Source organism: Tigriopus californicus, chromosome 10 (assembly GCF_007210705.1).
Source record: "Tigriopus californicus strain San Diego chromosome 10, Tcal_SD_v2.1, whole genome shotgun sequence".
Classification (NCBI taxonomy): Eukaryota; Metazoa; Arthropoda; class Copepoda; order Harpacticoida; family Harpacticidae; genus Tigriopus; species Tigriopus californicus.
In genome coordinates, this window is record NC_081449.1 from 12,985,150 (window position 1) to 13,009,688 (window position 24,539).

At 45.0% G+C, this 24,539-nt stretch overlaps 1 protein-coding gene across 1 annotated transcript in view; it reads right to left on the bottom strand.

Annotated features, from left to right (window-relative positions):
• Window positions 1-14,704, bottom strand: part of LOC131888286 (innexin shaking-B-like) — a 42,860-nt gene extending 28,156 nt beyond the window's left edge. The window contains exon 1 of the mRNA XM_059237105.1: window positions 12,766-14,704. Coding sequence (XP_059093088.1) covers window positions 12,766-13,155 — 390 coding nt within the window. The 5' untranslated portion in view covers window positions 13,156-14,704. The remainder of the gene's footprint in view (window positions 1-12,765) is intronic.
• Window positions 14,705-24,539: the final 9,835 nt, after the last annotated feature.

Sequence of the window (24,539 nt, forward strand, 5' to 3'; positions counted from 1 at the left end):
TCGATTGGCAAGAATTAAATGTCCTACATTTGGCCTCATTTTTAAGGCTTCATTCACAACTCGCATTCGAGGTAAACGTTATCGGTAGGGACGGTCAAAATATGCACTATCCATTTTATGCCATAAAATGGGTTCATTCGCATATGTTCCATATTTTGAGTTTTCATGCATATTTTTATGCGTATTTTGGTTTTGGGCGTAAGCAAATTTAAAAAGTTGTGTAATAATCATTTATTTCGACTCTTGGTCAATTCAATGCATAAAACGTATCCACAAGAGTATAAAACCATAAACAAAAAGGTAAAAGAGTGTGTGGTTAAAATGAGCAGAGGGATAAAATAGTTGACGAGAACTTGATATCACTGCAAAATTGATTCAGTGCACATGGGAGAAGTGTAGAGCAAAGTCATGGGCACCACAAAAACCGGTGGGTAGAGGTGAAGATGTTAGCATTGGTTTTTGTGGAAAAGTTGGTGGGCCAGATTGAGTACATCCTTTATCAGCTTCCGTCATTAATGGAATTTGTTTGGGAGCAGGACTAAGGTGCTTGACGCCAGGACTTTGGAGGGATTTTGGGCCAAGAACAATATTGTTGGTTTTGACCAAAAAAATTGATGTGAATATGAAATATTTTGAAAAATCAGTGGCACACTCCCAACTTAGGTTGGCCGAGATGGTCTGCTACAAGCCCCCACTCATTCATGAGCCAATGTCAAAAATGGTTGTGAAGTATGCTGGGCGTTATTTTTCAACTGCCTGCCTATTGATCTCAGTTTTTTTTTAAATAACATATTTTGAATTTTAAATGTACACTGAAGTGCATATTTGGGGTTAAAGAGTGTATTGAAGTACCTATTTCGACCAGTTTTTTAACATATTTAATGGCTGAAAATGCATTTTTTAATGCATTTTTTGGCCGTCTCTAGTTATCAGGCTTTATCTGTTTGCTCCCTCACAAGTCCACTAAAAGTCGTCTTTTGTACTTCATAGAGCTAATACGCTGAGCGTGAAATAAACGGATCTTTGAACTGATAACATACCCCCGAAATGCTTGAGTACACAACAATATCATAAGAAATGCATGTGGCTTTCGTAATCTTAAAACCCCACAATCTGTTCAATTGTTTGGATTGCTAAAGACTCAAGCCCATAAAAAAACTATTGCTAAGTAACCGATGATCAAGTCTCAAGGTCTTAGACACGGTTCTGAATAACGTATCTTAAAATCAAAGTCCTACATACACGAGCAAGGTTACATGTAGACTAATCCTATTTCTCTCTCTCTCATTCTACTTCTAGGTAACTCATAAACAGGTCCTGGGATTCTTATTTTCATTTTTGCGCTGAACAAGAGTTGAAGACGTTTGTCAGTCACGGATGTGAAACAGATGTGAACGAAAGGGAGAATAAAATTGGTTACTGGTCTGTATTCGTCCAACTCTCTCGATTTTCTACTCACAACGAACATGTCTATTTCTGGGGTTTACTCATAAATTGAGACCTTCGTCCGAGAGATCACCTAATCTTCAAGGCCAATCTACTCTACATTTCAAGTTGCATCATTGTGGAAGATATAGCGGTCGTGACGGGAACGGCAACTTTTATCTGCATTAGCAGATCCTTCAGATCCTTTCGGCCTTGATAAACACTTTGATGCACAAAGAGCGGCTTTTTCCCAGTTACTCATCTGACCTGAATTACTGGGAACCGTGCCGCTTTAATGACGAAGTATGTACGAGCATCAACTAGTTCAAGGATTACGTTAGTTTCAGCCAACTCTATCCCATATTCACAATAAGACAGGAGGACGCCAAATCTGATTGGCACCGAACAATGAACCAGGATCACAGCTCGAAAGAAACCGCCGCAGGAGCAACCTAACTGATACCAAAATGGTTGATCAATATACGACCATGGGTTCTAAGAAATTGGGTGCTGTTATGCTCGAGGATAATAATAACATCACTTCGGGTCTTTTTGCTCGTCTATTCATTGGGTAGCCACAGCCGGCACTGCAAAGATGAATGTGCGCGTGTGAGGATGGATGAAGTATGTGCCAGGGCCCTTTTGGATCTTCTTATCATTGGCAGAGATTGATGGAATTGCAAATGGACAAATAAAGCCTCCTCTCCGCCCCCCCTTTTCTCATCATTTTTCTCGTTGATGCATGGCGTTGTCCATCGAGTCTCCCCACGGTATCGTAGAAATGGAACCATCTATACAGTGCACATCCTTTATATAGAAGATGGTGGGACGGATCGGTGAATGGCCTTGCCGCCATGACCGGACACTCGTCTTACAAAGTGAGGCATACAATCTGAATGTGATGAAGCAGGAGATCTTAGGGATTGAGCCGGACTACAAAAAGTGACCATATAACCATGGTTTGGCGCTCGGCAGATCTGCTTGGCGAATCCCCCGGAATGGAAGTGACATATGACGAGGGTTTCTTTCGTTCTATTCGCCCTCCTACGCCCATTCAAACCCACCCAGATTTGGGAGGCTGTAGTAACTTGTAAAGTGCAGACGCACATTTCACTCATCATGAAGTGTTGCAAGTTGCGGCCAATGGCGGTTCACTTTGGACGGTGCTAATCCTGGTTCTGGTCGCTCTGGCCTAAGAATGGTTGATATATTTGCGATCGGAAACCCTCCAGAAGAAGTGCTGGACATGGTTCTGTCGACTGCCATGCAAACACAATTGGAACCAGTGGGCATTTGTACTGCTTACCATGCTCTGTTTGTCTCTGTAATGATAGGTGTTTACCTTCCCGTTCCCAAATAATTGAACCCGCTTGGCATTATTACAATTGCTACTCGGTCAGACATCTCTTTTGGGACGGGCCTTGGCCTTTCAGACAGGGACAGACATGTGGAACGCTCGCGCATAAACAACCACATGGACTTTCTATTTGCTTGTCACTGACTTCTGGTGGAACAATGGGGGGTTCCCTCTTTATTTAAGAGCGAAAACAAAGGCCGATTCTTTTCAGATAGAGCGGGAACCTGGCAGTCCAAATCACTTTCTCTCTCTGTTCCTGGAACATGTCCATGAAGTGGTTTCTCTTTGATTTCATCCTTCTCAATGGCTAAGAAGGAAAAAAGATAATGTGGCGAACCGGTTCATTTCCAGATTGCACGTACAACAAATACTAAGGCCAGTCAAAATGGCGGAGACTGGTCTCGATCCTCTAGAAGGACAAATTGAAGGACAAAAACGTGAGACAGGACACATTTCTCGAATGTCCAGTCATCTCAAGGGCCCTCATCACGAGAAGCAGTCTCAAAATCTTATGACAAAAGGCCATAAGGCCTGGAGGTACGCTTCCTGAATTCCAAACAAAAAGAGATCACAGACTCATCCGGAATTAAAAGATTATCATCTACCGTAGAGATGTACTTACTGAGCAGTATCATGTGCAATTTGTTTTTTATTTTCATCGCAAATTGTTCCGGTTTGCTTGCTTTGAAGATGAGCAAAAGGGTTGAACGGCTCATGAGTAGGCATCTGCCTTTTCTAAAAATGAGCCCCCCCCCTCCCAAGAAAATCACGTTTGCTGAACATTTGGAGCCAGATTGAGGACCGGCCAGTTTTGCAAGGACCCATGGGCAACCGTGGACCCCAATTTTTGGCCAATGTCACTTTCCAGGATTGGTCGTCCTTTCTGTGCTTTGCCGGGTACTTTATGGAACGAAAGTAGTACCCGAATGGACCACGAGGAAAAGGCCTCGTTCCACTCAACAAGGACGTCCTTTTTTCATCCCCCCATCCATCCATCCATCTATCCATGTATTCATTCACGGTGCAGGTTTTCATCATGACACCAATATATTGCAAGGCCAAATTGCCCTGTGTTTACGAGGGAACCATGACACTGCACGAAGAATATTTCCCACAAGTTAGGAAATTGGGTCAATTCAAAAGGAAGGAAGAGCAAGAGGGACTAAAACGATTGGATCAGTGTTTGTTAGGACAGAGAATTCAATCTATTTTTTCCAATGGCCTTTTTCTCTGCCATGACCCGTGACCCGCTCTGTCTTATTAGTAACCTTGGATCCGAGATTGCCATGCCACGTAAAGCCGGAAAAAGACGGATAGAGAGAAAAAAAAAAAAACATAGTCGAGTGTTAGATCATCACCTCCGTAAACCTCAAGCATTCAAGCTTAAAAGAGGCGATTGGGCAGAGGGTAATCTCTATAATGTCTCGAAAGAGAATGGAGATTTGGTGGAGCTCATGTATTACCACTACTACTACTACGACTACTGTACTACGCCTACTACTACTATACTATTTCAAGCCTTGATGTCCTTCAGGCTTCAAGGGCTGACTGGCAAGCCGATTGGAAGTGCGGAAATGGCCGTCCAAGTAAGCTGAGATCCCATTTTCCTATTCTTTCTTTCGGGTCTTTGCGGAGGAAGATTAGTTTAAGCAAAGATCAGTTGCTTAAAGGCTTGCATGCTTAGGAGGGTGCTGTGTTGGGCCATCCACTAATCCCCATGCCCGAGAACGAGGCAAATCAATAGAGTATCTGGGTCAATGCAACCTTTCATTGCATTGTTGTCTCGTACTTTGGACGAAACGATATCCCCTTGAGGTCATTTTTCAGTCATGCATTATTGGATGTCACGAGAGGAAAAGTAATGATAATAAATGGGATGGACCAAAGACAGATGATTGGGTCTTTAAGAGCACAAGGAAACAATTACTTTACAAACCCAACCGGGACCTTGAAGGCCAACGGACAATTTGCAAATCACCACCACCAAGCATGCTAAAACTCGTGCAAACTAAATGCAAATATCTTTCCTCCCTGTTACTATAAAATATCAACATCATTTTCTGATAATCGAGTGTTCGAGATTAAATGTGAGTGAGTCTATTTGGGGGTCAGACCACAGAAGGCAACCGCATTTTCTGCCCAAGAGATGATGTCATCAGCATCCTCATACGATTGCAAAAAATGAATCCACGATATAAAGAGGCGATCGCAAAAAGTCATGGAGAAAGCAATGGCAAAAGGGACTTGCGAACAAAAAGTAATAACGAAGAGGAGTAAAAAGTTGTTTTAGACTTTCGAGATAATACGAAAGAGACTGATGAAAGACTTCCTCTATCTTCCAAGGACCTGTTCAGAGACCCATTCACTTAAAAGTCATCTTGCACAAGGTCAGACAAATGCTGGTGTTTGTGATCAATTGCCTAGAGTCACACTCACAAACAGATCGTTTTTTCAGGCTTGACCTTTGTCCAAGTCCACGAGGTTCAATGGTGGATTGCATTGTTCCGGCCATCGGAGGAAGCAAAATGTCATGATAAGTGATTGGTTTGAGATAGGAGATTCTCTACATCATGGCAACCTCCTGATGTAGATCGCATTTGTGTGCCAAAAAAGGGAACCATTTCTCTGGAAAGGCCTCTTTGACGAAAGAACCAGCCATCTGATTTGCTTCGTGCTGCTCGTTGGGTTTTTGTAATGTCGTCTCTCAACGACAAAACTATCGACCCAAGAAGGCCACTGCGCCATTTCAATGTATTGAGGAAAGATCAAGGCTGTCGTGCATCTTAGCCTCTTTGTACTATATGTCGTTAGCAGAACTCTCATTTGGCCTTGGTCTTGGCCTTTTAGTCCGCTCGATGTTTGGTCATACCCTTTGCACATAAACATCCCAAATGAGGTCGAGGAGCATATCTAGAAATAGCCTCTTCGGGAATGCGAGAATGTCAATGGTCAGAGGAGCCTTGGAGCGAAAGAGACATTGCCCATTGGGCAAATGTCACATTTCTGCGAACATTACGCTGATGAAAGTACTTTACAGCCCCGAGGAATTGCCCTATTCAAGACACTTCTTGAATTCCGGACTGGAATGTACAACAAAACGAGACTCTCGATTGGGCCCGACCAACCTCGAGAGCCTCATGGACGGAGAAGCCTTGGTAGAAAAAGGCTCGCACGTACCTTCGAAGGGCTACAATCGAATAAATACTTTTGGTAACCACCTCAAGTGACCCTTTGAACTACCTCGAAACCCCTGATAACTGAAAAGACATTTTACCGAGGATACACTTTCTGCTTAGTTCCCCTCGCATCATGAGTCATATTAGCTCGAAAAGTTGTGGCAGGAAATGCATTATTCCTCGTGCGCCCGAGTTTGAGCCTAAGAATGATGAGATGGAACCAAAGTAGTGGCACCCGAGCATTTTGCACAACGACCCTGCCTGAATTTTATAACCTGCCTCCCTCTGCCCAGCACCAATTGCCTGGTCCCTTGGTCCCTCGCTCCTGTCTCAGAGCCGAACCAATCTGGTCCTGTGTCCTTGCTGGCTTGTCGGGTTTGTTGTGCTATGACGTCACGCGGGGCCAGGTGACGTCACGAGCGCGCCCTAGGACCAGGAATTTCGTCCCCAACGAAGGCTGCTTCTCGTGCTCCTCACAAGGACAGCAAACACACGAAAATGCGCTCAACGAGTTCGTTCCAACCATGGAACACAATCTAAAACTTGGAAGGTCTACTGGCAGAGAACGAGAGAAGGGGAAAGCTTTCATTAATGGCCTTGGAAAAAGATCTTTTTCCAAGAAGCCTTCAACACCAGATGGACCGTAATACGGAAGATGTGGTGATCAAAGGGTGCAAAAATGGTCCGAAAACAAACTTGGCCAATCCAAATCGACATGGACCAAATCGTCTGAAATGGATTTCAAAACCCTAACTCCTTAAGGGAAGAGCGAGCGAGAGTAGGTACACTCACTCGTAGACTGAGTGAGTGAGTGAGTAAGGTAACTTGAATCCCCTTCCATCATCTTGGCCTTTCAAGTCAAATTGGTTGCTTCAAAAGTTAAGCTGATCTGTAAGTACCGTTCGTTCGGTAGATGATTTGTTTGTCGATATATCAACCAAAGGTTTCCCTGCTTCACCATCGAGCACCACTTCCTCCTCACCAAATTTCAACCCACCAGTTTCGCTCCCTGGTTCCTGTTCCAAGGTGAACCAATCTCCTCCAGCTCCACTCCTTGTTCCGAGTTCATTCCCAGCGGCTGTTCGTCTCTCCCTGGTTTATTTTTAGAAGTGGTTGGTTGGCTGGCCGAAAAAACTTTTGAACCTTCTCCTCCTCCTCCTCCTCCTCCTTTACCTCCTCGTTGGTTGGATGGTTGGTTGGTTGGTGCCTTCCTTCCTGGAGTGAGGAGCAGCACAAGAAGACGGAGAAGCAGAGGGATTCAGGCAGAGAGGAGAAAGAAAGATCTGTTCCCATTGACTGCCTTATCCTTGGATATGCATGCGCTGCTCAAGAAAGTGCTTTCACTTTTTGCGCTTGGCGCTTCAACCACATCCGCCAGGGTTGCCACAGGGCCCTTCATATTATGATGTATCGTAAATCAACACGGAAACCGTGCTATGTTTATCGAGGGTATATGTTCAGCCAACCTTCCTTTCACGGGAATTCGACAAAGTGATTCCAAATGACGAGTAGGAGGTGAACGCTGGATGTAAATTGCATCATTAGCGAGAGAAGGAGTCTGAAACTAATCCACTTCTGTGATTCGAAGAGAGCCGGCCATCTGGGAAAGCTATTCCCATGTTCATCCGGATTTTTGGCATGGTGAAAGAAATTATCTTCTCTCCCTTTGTCAATGGGCTGTCAGAGACGACATTTTAACAAAAGATGATACCCTGTGTCTAATTTACCAACTTGGCAGACTCAACAGTAAACAATCTCAGACTGTTCTGGGATTGGGTGGCTTTGTGGTTGGCCCAAGTCGTTAACAGACAAGTGGTTCAAAAACGTGCTTTATTGAGAATCTGTCTGGCGGACTCTGCTATTAAACACGATTCCATTCTTCAATTTCCATGCCCGTTTTATGACACGAAGACAGTGTCAGCCGGACGGCTGGTTGACTGGTTGGCGAATGCGTCTGGACTATGGAAAGGGCCTACAACGGATCCCTCAAAATTGGACCCAACGCCCCTTTTGGCAACGTTCATTTTGATTCCGGTCCAAAAGACTCCATTTCCTACTATTGGATTTTTTAGTCCACTCTCCCAGAATGGAAGTCCGACCAACCTCGGTGGCTCTGCTTGCACTATTGAAATTTATTTCAAGCCATTTGACGGGTGCCCAACTTCTTGACGCCCCAAGTCCTGTGGACGAAGAAGTTCGCGCCATGTCTGAGAATGGACAAGAGAGTCAAGTTTCATTACAAAGACTAGGGTGATAAATGAGTTCGAGGGTTGTTTTCCTCCCCCCTAAGGATCTAGCCTGCTCTTGGGCGCCTGCCTTATCAATGGGGGTGCAAGCAGAGGGATGCTTTTTCTTTCAGCCCTAATTTGAGGATATAATCTCCGGTCATTTGTCCTTTGGCTCTATCATACAACCTAATAGAGGGGAGAGGGAGAACCCTCGACTAGATCATGGTCCAATTGAAGTCGGGAAATCAAATGGGTGGCTTTTGGGTCATTGTACCAACTGCTGGTTTCTATTCCATAGTGAAATGGCAGCCCCATGTATTGCTAAAGACCAATGACAGAGAAGATCGACGAGGTGGCTAGTTGAATGTTGAGGGGAGAAAGTTGGGTTTAGACTGATTTTGGTAGACCTTTTTGACATGGCCCAAGTCAGACAGATCCAATCAAGACATCATTGGATCGAGAGGAAGGATGATGGAAGGAAAGATGGTGGTGGTGATAGTAATAGTAGTACTATTCAAGTATAGTGGTGGTGGTGGTAGGAGTGGTAGTGGTTGTTGTCCGAGAGGATAGAAACTCGGTAGATAAGGGAAAGTTGGAATCCTCCTCCTCCTTCTTCTTCTTGTCCACCTCCTCCTCCTCCTCCTCCTCCTCCTCCTCCCTCGTTGTACTACTCGAATTTCCTCCTCGTCCGGATTGGGTCGACCATGTGCTCGTATGCTTTTCTAACACGACTCCCAAAGGTGATGTGTGAAGTTTCCATCATGTGCTGAATAATACATTGGGATCTAGTCGGAAGAGATGATGTGGCGAGTACTTGGCCTGCGTACGGTCTGTTTTACTCAGGCTATCCATTTTTGTGTCTAGCTCAACCATCAACCTCATATTAAGATGTCGGTTAAAGCTCGGCAATGAATAAATGAGGTCGAGAGTGAACGCATTGCTGGATACTCTCGGAAAAGGAAGAAAAGCTCCGATTTCTGTAAGTGTTCCACACCCTATAAATCTGAAGCAAGCCAAATCTTCATTGTTCATCACGATGATATTGATCAAGTTCCATATTCATGACTTTGCTCTTTCTTGGCTACCCTCATTAGCATTCAGAGCCAAATCCTCCCTCTCTCCTCTCTCTCGTTTTCCCCCTTACATTCCAGGCAGAAAGGACCCTGGCATCTTGTTCACCCTCGGGTCTGTCTCAGTCTCCTTTCTCGTGCAGTCAGTACATACCCAATTTATCCCATAGCCATCAAAACTGTCCCTAAATTGACAGATCCCAGCCCCACCAACGCCTGAACATTCTCTCAATGAGTAATGTATAAGTGGGCAATAATTGCAAGTCCCTTGGTCATGACTGAAGAGCAACTGGCATGGCAGTGGTGGTGGTAGTGGTGGTTGTCTTTGTTGAAGCAGAGGGTGGCTCAAAGGGGATATTTGGGATATGTGCCTTTGGGGTCGAAAACTGGATTCCATCGGAGCAGGAGAAGGAAGAGGAGAAGAGTGGATCATGAAAGAGTCTCCATTGGACACGGTGAGGGTTGGAAAATAAATGAGTCCTTGATCACATTTGTTTGTGCGGCTTTGGCAGGACTTAAAGAGGACAGTTAGGACCAAACGGTAAAGTGATTTGTTTCGCGGGGAGAAAGATTACTATTATCATTATTGGGCTGTGTAGTGTTTATGTTCTGAGGGACCACAATGAGGAGCGACTAGAATATAGAAGGGGTGACCATACATCCATTAAGGGGCCAGAACAATGGCACTTATTTTAGGGAGCAAAAGAAATTGTAATTGGTTTTTCTTTTGGCTCAACGAGGCTGAAACCATGTGGTATACCAAGAAGAAGAAAAAACACGTTAATGACGAACATGACAGGTCTGGAGAAGGCCACGTGTAAACTGAACCTGAACAAGTCAGGTATAACAGCCAAGGGAGCCAAATTGCTTCGTCCCCTTTCCAGGAGTAGTCTGTGTGTGGCGTACGTAGTACGTACGTACGTACGCCATACTAATTCATTATTTACAAGTGTTGTTTTTGGCGTAAAGACCCTAGGAGAATCCGTTCCCCGAGTATTGTGCCTCGACTCTTGAGATCGCCTTGGTGTTTGGTTCGCTCGCCTCTGGCACACCATTTGGGGAGAGAAACAGCCCAGGTTTTGAAGCCTCAAATCAACGACGACGACGACGACGAAATGACTTTCAGCATGCGAGATCTCTCCAAACTCCAAGCCCTATGTTTACCTTTCAACGCTACATAATTTGGAAGTAATCTTTGAGGACAAAAAAGGTGGTTCCTAAATGGTGGCCAAAATCAAGCTCACTTGCACTAAAGGGTTTTTGACAGAAGCAGTCTAAAACTGCCAAAGCTCGTAATATTTTTGCTTGGAACGACGGGCTCATGAAGGCCAAATAGGACTCCAAATAGCCAAAAGAACTTGCCCTTCGGCCTGGGAAAAGAAACGAATCATTGGAATGTTTACCTTCCAATCAAATTCATGAATGAAAATGAAAGCTTATGCGGGGTGTTACAGGTCTTTGTGATTAAGTCCCAGTTATCGCTATACAACGAAAACGGATCAGGAGATGAGACATCCCAAGGGCCACCAGACAATTCAAAATAGTTCAAAAAGAGCTCCCCTTCCTTCCTTCGTTCCTTCCGGCAATGTACTGTTTAAAGGGCCCACAAGCGCCCGCCAATTTCGCAAACGGCGTCGGTTCCATTGCTCTGGTTGTCATTCCAAGGTCAACAACGTGATCAATCACAGCCGAAATAACAAAGAGATCCTGTCATTGGGAGTGCGATCTTCTCAGGCGGTTTGAGTAAGGAGTTGGTTGATTGCTTCAGGAGGAGCACTTGCAGTGCAATTTCTCAAACTTGGACACTTTGACGAAGATTGGGGTCGAATTTGGTTACCATTTTGAAATAAAATTTAGTCGGGAAGTTTTAACGAGAAGGAAAGCCTCTCAACCTGTTTCGTTCAAGCATGCTAGTTTTCCTGGCATTGTTTTTTTCTCTATGAATGAATTTCCCCAGAAATCGACGTTGCACTTGCTCCAGAGTCTAAACTGAGTTATGTACCCGAATACAGAAAACATGAGTCAATCAAGAAAATACAAGACTACCACATAGCCATGAATTATAATGTCCTAAATTCTAATCATATTTATTGATGAAATGATTAAGGTCAGAGCAATTCCTTATTCAGTGTGAGACAGTAGGATAGGAGGAACAAATCTAGTAGGTGTTCGAAGTTCAGTTTCTTTATCTTGAAATACCACAAAAAAAATATTGCTTGTAGCGCACATTTTTTAACACTGACGAACGTGAAGTCAAATCTATAACGATAGGAAACGGAAACGTTCGGAACGAGTTCCAATTATCTTGTCTCTGACATTGACAGAATGCTGCTATCTAATCAATGGCTCGGGCTCGACCGTTTCAGTCATTTTCATCCGTCACCCTGGACTCGGAAAATTTGAGCTTCAGCTGGAAAACTTGAGGTTTGGGGACAAGTCCGCCAGAAAGCGTAGAGACAAGGCATTAACTCAGAGGTTCATTTCAAAAGTGCTCATAACCACGGGACCTGTCAATAACACTGTTGAAGAAGAAATGTCGGATCTCGTTCACAAGCAAGGATTGCGTGTCCCACAATCGACAAAATTTGCAACGAGTTTGTTTGAGCAAGAAATATTGTAAATATTTTTAGATAGTTGACCTGTGGAGGCATGTCGTTTCCCAAATTGGATTCCACCGACAGCTCCAACTGGAGGTCCATTTTTCCATGTCTATTTGAGCTTTTGCATGTCAAGAGCAATTTGAAGGGTTGAATGGAGTTGCTACGTCCGTCCGTGCCCAATCAACCAGGTCAACGATCTTCAGGATTACAGAAGACATAAGAGTTTGAAGTTAGCATACGCACGAGTGGTTGGTGCTTCTGTCGCCATGGTTCACCTCCCCGAGCAAGGGGGAACACCAAAACAGAATTTGGTCAATTTGCTTGTCGTCCTCAAATGTGTCAACATGTCGCCTGGGTGACTGTCTCTACAAGTATGTACCTGACAACGAACATGCCTTTCTGCATTACTCCTCGGCTTTGAAGGGTCTCTTAAACATATCCCCCTTGAAAATGCTGTCACAGCCAAGAATGGACATGGTGTTATACCCAAATCAAACTAGGTTAAGATATGTATGAACATGTCCTATAGCAGGCTTTTTCTCAAATCAAACAGTAATCATCCCAGGAAACGGGCAAGTAACACTGCAGCTTTTGATAAACAAGTGATAGATAATAATCCATCTTCTATTTATGAAACAATTGTTTCTTGGCATAATTTGTGGCATTTCTTTCCTCTCTGATTTCTGTGATAGTGTGGTTTGCGTTCGAAGGAGTGTGAAGACACCAATCAAGTACTCCTTTGGAAAAATAATTGCCCCAGAACAATTAGCCGGGTTGAGCCTCTCACATTTGGCAAAACAAATGGCCACATTAGGCAAAGAACCTGATCATGTAAACAAGGGTCCCTAATCTGAATAGAGACAGAGATGGCGTAACCATGTACTGTAGTGCAAAGGAATCTGGTCTTACCTGAAAGAATAGGCAGAACCCGACCCACTGGTAGTATTTCACATGTTTCTTGTCTCTTTCGTCACGGGTCTTGTCCACCCCGGGATGTGGCACGTCCACGCCCACTCGTTTCCAATGTGCTGAACTGAGCGTATAGGTCGGATGAATCCAACAGTAGGTATTGAGAACATCTTTCGGAATGTCTCGGGTATGAACACACATAATCGGGGATCCTATGTACTGCCTCGTGGTCACTATGAAGGTAAAGGCAAGGAGGGCCATTACCGTAACCCGGTAATGGAGTCTGAAGACGGAACCATCGGTGTGATAACGACTAACCTTAACTAAACTTTTGAGGCCTAAGAATAAATGTAACATACTGTCGCCTGAGTGGTTGTTCCTACCGACCATGCAGCCGTGGGGCTAACAGGGTGCGGTGAGAACAAGAGGGTTAGGGAGAGGAACACGAGGGTTCCAAACCAGGGTTGAGGGATCAAGATTTGAGTGGGGGGTGGCAGGCAAACCAGTGGCAATAAGAGGGAGCTTGTCAGTTGAGAAGACTATTTTGGGGAGGCAGTGGAATCAATGGTCGCTGTGGGATCCTGGATGTTAGGGAACGGCGCTCTCACGACGTCACACCCATCCCACTTTCCGCATTCGAGTCAATCACTGAAGTGCATGTGAGTGAGTGAGAGGGTGAGTGAGTGAATGGTGGTGGAATCAAGTCTTGTATTTCACCCACTTTCAACCTGACTGGATAGAGGTGACGAATCGTCTTCCTGGGAACGTCCCAAGATGAGCAGTAGAGCAGACAGGGTAGGAGGATTATTTATGTTAAACTCCGTAACACTCGCTCTGATGAAGTGCGAGAAGTTGAACGTGACTAGAGGTGAGACCGCCAGGTGCCCAGTGGAGTCAAAACTGGACTCTCATGTGGCAAAACGAGCAAGTGGAGGATGATGGGAAGAGCTAGAGGGAGAGCAAGATCGATGCTGGAAGTTGAATCACAGATCCATCTTCCTTTCCCATTAATAAGAAGCCCAGGACAGAGGCAGTGATGTTCCAAGCAAATGAACAAGCACTCTTTTGGTTGGGAACACTTCTGGGCGAGACTTGGAAGGCTGGAGAGGGCTAGGACTAGTAGATCTACTCTAACCTCTCCATCGCGGTGATTGAGACTGCACAATTCGTCGTTATCAACATCCTCATTGGCCTCGTTTTCCACTCATTCTCGGGCTCCGCTGACTTTGGACATTCCTCGGTCGGCACTGAGGCTGTTCTCTGGAGACATGAATTTTCTAGAGTCATAATAAGGCCTAATTGAAGAGAACGATTCATCCACGATGATGATGATGAGGCATCAGCCCTCCGACATCTTGTCAAGGACACGTCGGGTCATTGATGCAAGCTCATCCAGTGAATGTCAGAGAGTAGATGACGCTCTAACAACAATTCACTTGATCCCTCAGTGGGATCCGGGCATGACCTCTCTGAATGGTATTTCAGAGTTCCTGTTCCTATGCGATAATGTTGAGGTGATGACAACATACAATAACAGGTAACAGGGATCTGATTGCAAGTGGCCGCAGCCAATGCAGGCCAATTCTCGGGCACAATTGGTGCCACCTCACCAATCTGAGCGCTTCGATCCAAACTCAGTGTTCCTTGATCCCAAAACAATGCTTGGCTTCTTCCCATGACAGGTTGGCTTCTTCTCACTTTAAACGACACATCACAAATTTTATCAGTAAGCGACGATAACGACAACCCGCACACACACACGCACGATTTGAATGGGTTCAACCATAGGTGTTCCCTATTGATTGGACAAACTCTTGACGCACTTCGTCACACCTTCAATGCTCCGTGGGTTTGTTATGTTCCAAAGTGAACATGTTTCAAAGCCTGGCTGAGAAGATCAGGAGTTTTACTTTCCTCCTGTGGGAGGGAGGTTTGGAGGCAGACTAAAGGGAACGAATGCGAGGCGCCAACCACGGACACGGCAACTAGCTCACGTCAGTAGCAGCAGCTCCAACACCACCATCGCTACCGCCACCACCACTACCTCCTCCTCCAAGTGTATAGAATATGGCCCAGAACTAGAAGAAAAGTATCGTCTTGCTCGATAGATAGCGAAAGAGCGTGAGGACATGGGGCACACACTCGCCCTCTCACGAAATTTGGAACCAGCCACAACCCAATTGAGTCAGGGACAGAGAAGGAAGACGTTCCAAGGAAGGCCCTCCAAGAATGGCTTCGTTCCCTCCTCTTCCTCCCTCACTCTCTCTTTCGCTCTCCCGCCTCCTTCTCGCCCTCTCTCGCTCCGGTTGAAAAAGTAGGGTCCAGCTAGTTGGTTGGCGTCGGCCTCTTCGCTCGCCCATACAGCGGCCTTTGATCACAAGAAGCACCCTTCTCTCCCTCGTTGTCAGCGGCAGGAACCAGATGATGCCGAACACATCAAACAGCCTTCACAAGAGTCCTTGCGAGTGCCGTCTCTCAACCATGCCTTAGCCTTAGTGTTAGCCCCTGTGCGAGCGCCTTTTCGACCACCACGTACGTTTACCGCCGTTCCTTCACCCATCCACCGATCCATCCACCGTCGACATCAAGGGTAGTACGTACATACATGTGGATATGTGAAGGGACGCCTTTAGCTTTGGTTGGGGCAAAGGGGACCAACCGCTTAGGACAAGCGCTGTGCCAAGAGCCTTGTCAGCACAAGCTGCTCGACTCTGGCCTTTTAACAAGGCCTTTCTCTTTCTCCATGCTTGTTGGCCTTTATGGCTAAGTTCCAGTGTGCTCAGCGAGAGAGTGGAATAAAAAGTGAGCGTGTGTTCCCTGTGGCGGATCAGTCTCCCGAATACGTATACGTATATTGTACACACACCATACCTAAACAGACGAGCACCAACGGAGGCTTGCCGTGAAAGGGACTTGATATGACCGCTAGGACACCAATAGAGGGCGATCGTCGTCGATCGCCGTCGAGCACCAGCCTTCGTTCGTCGCTATAACGAAAAGACCTAAAAGACTGGAATTACAAGACGGTCCTCTACGTAGTATCCAGCCTTCCTTGCGGGTAGAAAGAAGCGAGAGAAAAACAAGCAGAGGGCCTTCTCAATGCGTAGTATCGTTGTACCACTGGAGTACATGTGTGTGTATGTGTATGTACAGAACGAAAAAAGGAAGCAGGCATGGAAGAGCAAGCACATCCCGACGAGCCTTAAGGCCATGTGGAATCAGAGGTTCCTTGAAGAACGGTATCCTCCTGAGCTAGTTCGGGTGGTGCTGCCTCCCTCATTGAGGATATGGATGGAACGTGGACGACGACGATCACAGTTCTGAGACTTGAAGAGGGTAACATCAATATGGTGGGGAAGTAAGGAGGCCGTTCCGTCTCTCTCTTTCTCTCTCTCCCTAAGAAGTAAAAGTAGTCGTACTTCCAAACTCTCTCCCACTCTCTCTCACTCTCTTTCTCCCTTTCCTTGCTTACTCTCATGAGGGGTAGGTAGTACGATAAAAGAAGCAATAGCATACACTCGATCCTGCTGTCCCATTGAGGGACCGTGTAGGGCCTCATTTCCATCCAGGTCTATCGGATTGGAACAGGCACTCAAGCTCGGCTACCTAGAGACGATGACGACGACGACATGGCTGATGTTGTCAAGTGGGCTGGTGGCATTGGGACCTCAAGCCAACGAACGAGCTCCGCCCGAAGAGAGAACCTCCAGATCCCCGTACATACGTACGTTTACGTCCATACGTGGACCCACTCTCTCTCTTTCTCTCTCACATAAAAGCATTCTGACAAGAATGCAATGCTCGTACGTAGGTACTGTAGGAACGTTGCCCGTGGAACTACGTACCTACGTGGATGGGCATACTCGTTGAGTTTGAGGTATTGCCTGTGGTCGGACAAATGTATAAACCATGGATAGAGAGCGTTAAATGCGCCTCTTTCACTAGGGCGAACTCGTTCCTGGGAGAGAGAGAGTATTAGGCCCTCTTCTTCTCCTGCTTCATCGTGTTCTTGTTCTTCTTGCTCCTCGTCCTCTTGCTTCTCCTTTCTTTCGGTCTTCGTCTTTGGTCTTGTGCCTCATTTTCTCACCAGGGTTGCCATACATGCATGTAACATGAATCAAGGTATTCCATAAATGGACCATTAGACCCGAGGAAAGAGGATTTCATTACCTAGGACCTCGTCCCCTTCGTCATTCTAGCTCGGTAACAAGCTTCTTGGTGCACTGAGGCTAACCAGCATATGCTAAGGGCCTCTTAATTCCGGAGTGCCTTACTTATATCAATTCCATTCACAGATTTTGGGAGTCTTTTGGAGCCTCTTTGAGAACGAGAGAGGAACAAAAATGATGACGGAACCTTGAGGGTCATTAAAGAGTAAGTTTTTTTTCTTCAGCTATGCTCGAGGTTTTCTTCGAATGTGGGCACAGCCAGGGAGGGCCCTTTACTTACTTGAACTTACTTTTACCGCCCATTCTTTTGGGCTCAATTTATACGAGTTAGTTGCAGAGTATTCTTCTCGTACTACATACTGTAGCATCTTATTCCCTGTCGTATGGATAGATGAATGGATGGAACGAAGGCGGAAAGGAACCAAGGAATGAACAGGGAACAAGGAAAGTAAGACTGAGATGTGGTGTTGATAGTACGCGCGCTGGAGATATCTAAGCAAACCCTCTTTGGATCGGTGCAGTCAATGTTTTCCTGGGCTTGTTTTTCTCGACGTTGTGCCCCTCTTTGGAAAGAAGAAACATGTTCGTTCATCATAGCAGTGCAGTACCTTGCTTCATTTCTGAGATCTATAAAAGGACCTTGTTCGAAGTAAGTACTGCCCCTCGATTTGGACCTCTTTTCTTATGTGCATTAATCCAACCGGAGAGTAGTCTTGGAATGGCCAAGTTCCACTCATATCTCTACCGTAATGTCTGTTTATGAACCGAGCATGAACGATATCGTTAGAGACCCAAAAGGTGCCAAGGTAGAAATGTGATCATAGGCCTACGAGTACTTCAATGTTGATGTGATACAATTTGTTCAGCTTGGCTGGGTTATAGAGCTCCGGTGGGTGACAGGCCTTCGGACAGAAATGAAGAACTACACAAGCTTGACTCGTCTTGGCGCCCATTAAGAGGGCATGTCGGCATTTCTTTTCGAGTTGGGTACTTGAATGGCTTGTCTGCGCTTCTTGAAGGAGATGGAACCACGACTGATGATGATGACGACGACGACAAAAAGAAATAAAGAAAGGCCACCAAACATCCTTGATGATATTTGCATATTTAGATACGTCAATTCTAGGCTTAAACCACAGGTTGAGACTTTGTACGATAGGTCTTAGTTGAATTCATTGGTGAAAGATGGATATTTCACTAACAATTAGAAAGTAAAAAAGCATTGGTTTGTCAAGGCCAATGGAGCACGTTTGGACTTGACCTTTGGTATCAGTGATGTGGCAAAAACTTGTATATTCATTAAATAGTTTTTTTTTTATTCTTCCTTAGACCCGGCGCAAGTTTCCATGCAAGCAGTCTCGTATTCCTTCTTTCTTGGAAAAAGTTCGCAGCTTTTGGGATTTTCCCACACAGAGTCTTCTATGTTGTGTGTCCTTGTTCGTTCGTTCGTTCGTTCCCCGGGCCTTTATGAGGGTGTGTTAGTGGAGTGAGAGAATCGAGGGGGGCACTGTCATTTCAAGTTTATGTAGGAGCAGGAGGATTCAGTCTAGACTGTGCTTTCCATTGACAGTTGGCTCACTCCGTGAAGGCTAATGGTCCACATGAAACTGGAATGCCTAGGAACCGTTCCAAATGTCAAAACCCCAGGTTGGTTCCAATGAATGTGGGACCGATTCGCAATAACGAATTCTCTGCCTCTGCTCTATTTTCTTCTCTTCGTCATTATTAAATTAGGCTTACGACATTATTACCCTTGAGAACCATTCCTGGTGTTCCAAAGATAGAATGCGAGATCAAACCCCCTAGAGGCTGTAGTTAATGTTATCCCCGAATCCGATCTGAGCTTCCCTATATTTGACCAACCGAGGTTTTCGATATCCCTGCACACGGACACACACTCACTCACGCGCACACGCACTCACAAATGGGCCTAGGATATATATCCCCATGGGTAAAGAAAGATCTTCCTGCAGTAACTAATCCCAAAGTATTGGTATTGGGCCCTTGTCTTGATCCATATTCCTCATCCATTGGAAGTGGGATTTTGAATCAAAATTTCAGGTCACCAGCACGAGGTTTTATCCAATTGAAAGATGACTCGATTGAAAAGGCATTTGTGGCTCAATTTCGCACTGTTTTTTTGTCCAAGATGTGGCACACTCCTTCTGGTCTTCGATCCCAAGCCACAATTTCTCCTTTCAGTACAAAGGCCAGGTCTCTTGAGTAAATATTGGTGCTTTGGGGAGAAGCACAAATTTTCCAATGTCAAATGCTCCCTAGGGATCTCAAGACACAAGGTCGTAGAGTGTGGTGATGGTGGTAGTAGAAGTAGTATTGGTGGTGGTGGTGGTGGTGAGGTTTCGCATTTGGTAGAGGGGCGGATACAGGCAGCTAACAGAACTGAATCAATGCCCCATGGAACATTCCATTGTTATACAGAGAGGGAAAGCGAGCGGCTTCCATTTTTTGGCTGCCAGGGACGACGAGGCTCATAAACCCACCAAAGCACCACCGCTACCAATGGTTGTAGCCTGGTTATTTGTTTAAACCTCACATTCACTCACTTCCATCATTTCCACGATCGCATTCAGATCAGGAACGATGGAACAAATCTTTTGGAAATCGCACAGCACAGTTGCCGCTCTCTCCTTGGAGTATGTAGGTCTATGATTACTAATTCGTGTTAATGACATGCAGAAGTACCCTTAATAGTATTCAACTTCCAGTCCTGTCCCATATTCTACAAAGAGGTTACAAGATTCGTTTTGAGGTCTCGTGGTCTCAACATTTTCTGCCAGGGTTAAATTGTAAGTCAACAATGACTGGGGACAAAGAACTTTATACGCCATTGACCGGTAGGGGTTGCATTGTTCAAGAGACATGGCTTTATCCTGCCCAAGAGACCCCTCGTCAAACTCAGACCCCTCCCTCCTTAATTCAAAGCAAACTCGTTCAGGGAGTCTGTCAACCCTGCAGATGAACTTTGGAGCGTTGCTCTGAGACTTGAACAGGGATCAAATAGCGACCCTGGAGTTTTAGTCGGTAAGAGAGCCAACCATCTTGACGTGCCTATAGGTTCTTGGTATGTGTGCATTTTTATTTCTCAAATTTGCATGAACCCTTTTCTGACAGCCAAGGAGACGGATAAAGGGGAACAGACACCCCCCCAAGTAAAATGGAACGACATTGCAGTTAACCTCCTGTGTACTTAAGACTTGCGCTTTCTACTTTCTGAGACTGGCTAAAATAACAGCCCTGATTTAAGGCAGAGCTTATAACTGTTCATCCAACTCAAGCGCTTGAAATAAAAACTGAGACGGGAGGAAGAACCCTGATTCAAGAGGAATGTCCAGTGGAACCCCGGCAACCCTCTTCACCCCTCGTTTTCTTGGTAAACTAGTAAAATCCTATCTGGGCAGCGTCTAGCACCTTCCCTCAGCATGAATATCACTCAAGCCGAAGTAATGCGGGACACAAGGGGGGGGAAATGGACCCACTGGTTATAAATCGCTAAACAATTCAGGACCGAATCTGAAGAAGAATGTTTTTTTTCCGAGAAAATACCAAATCCTGTGCCGGTCAGTCCAGTTAGTTGTACGTACGCAATACACAGACAAGAACGAGAGAGAGAGAGTGATTCCAGACCGATTCCCGTTGGACTCATCCCCTTGGTTGTTGGGACTCATTCTTCTCTATAATAAAGCTGGTCTCCGGGAGCTTTCTGGACCATTGTAGCCCCGAGGACAAGAAGGAAGGGAGGGAAGGAGAGGGGGGATGTGGGATGTTTCTCAAAACACTTTGCGTTCAAGATTCCAGCAGTGCCTTCCCTCGATCCAAACTGGGTCAAGACGTCATTCATGAAACATTGCCTCCTATTTAATTCCTCTCTGCTTGATAAAGTGACCACTGTGAAGGTGGATCAGGTTCCTCCAATCTTCGCCTCCGTCTCTCAGTGGGTCTCGTCCGTCCCCTACGGATCTTTTAGACATGGCTTATCCTCTTGGGTGAGGAGTCCTTTCAGGGAGGGTTTGAGTCCACCCAACACTCAACCTAGGGTTGGTTGGTTGTTGGTGATGGTTGGATGATGGTAAGACAAGATCTTGTCAGATCTAAACACAATCGAGGGGAAGTTAGCTTTTAACCCAGCGGATTCACAACTTCAAGGAAGATGGTCGAATTGGTCCCAAAACAGTCAAGGAAAGAAAGAAGCCATGTGTTGGAACTTTTCAATGATGCTACTCCGCACCACAATCGTGTCTAATGGAAAACAGTGTCTGGAACGTGTTTAGGTATCCCTCGCAAAACCTGGTCCATTGATGACGTTCCCTAATAAAAAGCCAAATCAAGAGCCAAAGTCCCAAAAAGGAATTGGACCCCTTTACAGTCTGTCCCCTCCTCTCCCTTCTTACCTTTCCATCTTGCCTTTTCTCACTGGCCGTACGTACTCTCACTGTAGGCTCACACTTCCTTTGATCAGCATCTTTACCCCTCCTTCACTTTTTACACTCAGGTTAATCATTGGACGTCTTGAAGGAAAATCTTCCCCGATGGATGTTTTTAATTTTTGAAGAGATTGATTCTTCCATGCCAAGAGAGCTTTCAATTTTCAACAAACTTGGCACGGAACATACCTCGACAATTGATCAGTTTTATTTGGATGTATTGGCTCCTTTGAATGGGGAAGAAGCAGGGCAGACTTTCCAAAAAGGATTTGTGGAATATGAAGGGAAGCGAATGGAACATATTGAGGTGGAGAACCCCTTTGACGGCTAGGTGAATGAATGGAAAAAGAAGTTTGCCATGATAGATCGCTCGCAAATGATCTGGCATTCCATCCAATATGATTTGTGTCTTTCACTCGCATGACAAATCATCCGAAAATACGTTATGCTTTAAAACGTCTTTCACGCCACCTCATAACAGATCATTGAAATCCAAAAGAAAAAGTATCAACGAGGGTTTTTCAAGATGTCTTATTGCCTGGATATTATGAAAAAATGCAATATTTGCTACGTATTCACGGGTTGATGGACCAACATAAACGAGGGTTGAGTTTGCCAGTATGGCAAAAACGGTGTGGGGCATATATACGTACGTATACTATGCCTGCTCTTGTGCTCAAACCATCTTGAGACTACGTAGTTGAGACAGCCTACTATGTAGACACAGTCTTGTATGTATATACGTACTACTACAGTACGTACTGAGACTACGGACGTACCATTCTCTCCTATTCAAGAGTACAATGTATGCACAACTAAGACATATGATTGGCACCCTCCTTGATATCCGCCCCCATTGGCCCGGCCAACGGTTGTATCCTCTTTTATTTCCTGATGTGGGATGTATTTATCTATTAGAAGGCACAATTGATGAACATGGATTACAGTTTGGTTATTCCTTCAATTTTTGGCGACTTTTTGAAAAATCATAACTGAAATGGGATACATAAACTAATAAATTGGCTTCATTTCAAACATTATATCATAATCCTGCACGATATGATACATAAGACACTTTCCTGGTCATAAACCCAGCGGAACTCGATTTCATATAAGAATCATGTTTGGAACAATTGCAATGTTCTATGGCCGTGTTAACTGTTGGTCGAGAACTTGCTTTGCGTCTTTTTACCCCTCTTTCCATCCCCCTTTGTCCACGTGCTCCATAACCTCCCTCCGTTAATTCGTTCGTTCTGCCAATGCGCGATGAGGTGATTGAATGTATCGAATGGATAAACCTCCATTTTCAGCACCCCGATTTGCAGCCTGTTTTCAGATTAATGTTTATCCCAGTGCTCCACCCGATCAGCATTTTTCCTGGAAAGTGCCATTTCATTGGCACATAATCAGCGCTGAATTCCCTTCTGTTTGCTCACTAGAGAAAGAGGTTGTTTTTATTGTACCTTGGACGTTTATGAGGTTTTATGCGAGGCGTCTCGTGGTTGATACTGAGCACTGTCACGGGATCATTTCGAAAATAATAAATAACATTCCGGGTCCAATAAGTCAGTAAACCGGACTCCGAATCCTATGACGAAAAAAAAAACGATAATCCTAAATTCAATTTGAGAGCTCATATCCATACGTGCTAGCTGGACTAATCTTGGGTAGGCGTGTGGGACGTTGCTCGATCATATGTGCTATCTTGTATATGCAATGGATTCATCAAAAATATCGACTTGCGCCTTCGGCTAGACTGTCTCACGTTAGCTTTGGGACCAGAGTGAATCTTTGCTACTGATATGATCCCTGGGTTGATTGAAAGTGATACTACTAGGCCAAGAGAACCAACACATCTGAGTTGCCTGTCTCTGTAGGGCTTGCATGTTATGTTCAAATCCACCTTTTCCACAATGTCCATTGCCGATGCGATGCGAGTGCATTGTGGCTCAAAAAAGTGGTCCAGTTTATCCTTGATGATAGGTATATGTTTATTTACTGTTCTATGGCTAATCGATTTGTGCTGCACTTGACTCTATACAAAACCCTGATGTCAAATAGGCCTTTCCTTTCTTACTTATGTCTCAGATTTCAACCTGAAAACCACCTCATTGGCCCTAAAACTTGCTAGTTCCCGAGTGAAGACTTGATTGTGCGTGTGCTCGGATTTGTAGTTAATTGGTGTCGCTTTCATTTCCCATTCAGTGAAGCAATCCCACTCACATCCTCATCCTCATCTTCTCACATTGGAGCTGAGTCAAAAGCGCTCGTGCGACAGACGTCTAAAGGTGGGCACAAGGGCATGCGTGATACTGACCTTGGTCCCATTAGAATTTGCATATGGGCATCCTCGAGGTCGGCGTGGATGGATCACTTACCAGGAACAACACGTATCCGATCTGTCTGTCCATGACAGAGCCTAATACTTAAGCCCAAGGTCGATGGCTGCCTTTTTAGGGCCAATCGGTTCCAATCTTTATTGGGTCTCTAATATTGGAGATTGGCCGTGGGTAGAGGAACATTTATGACTGATTTCTTTCCGAGAACACAGACAATTCCAACCGAGATCTCTCTTTCTTGGTTGATGTTGTATGGACCGTATGGAACATCTATTGGCGGTGAATGGATCATAAAATCCAGACCTAATTCAAGAACAAATTTTCCCCCCTCTCTGATGTTCCATCGTTAGACAACTCGCCTATTCGACTGTGTTGTTCATTCAAAGAGCGGAATTGGGACATGAAATAGAATCATGGCTTCTTCCTGCATATTGAGAGATATTTTTTTATCGCCTTTCTTGCTGGAATAAATTTTCCGTTCTCTGAGAAAACAACTGACAAGAAATATGTGAATCAAACCTGAACAAAGGATGGAGGACATTTAGGGAAATAAGTCATTACAGGTCCGCTTGAAATATGTATGTTGATAACAAAAACATATAAGATGACTCTCGAGAGAGATTCTGCCTTTAATAATTGACAGTGCTAAATTGACTGGTAAACATATAAATGCGAAGAAACTGTTATCTAGAATGCATTAGAGTTATTTCAACATGTGAAAAAAATTCTTAACCATTGGCAGAAGGTCGTTGCTGAATTTACAGCAATCGTTTTGTTGGCCCGTAAGTTGATGACGCCAATCGAATGCGTATCAATTTTGCACA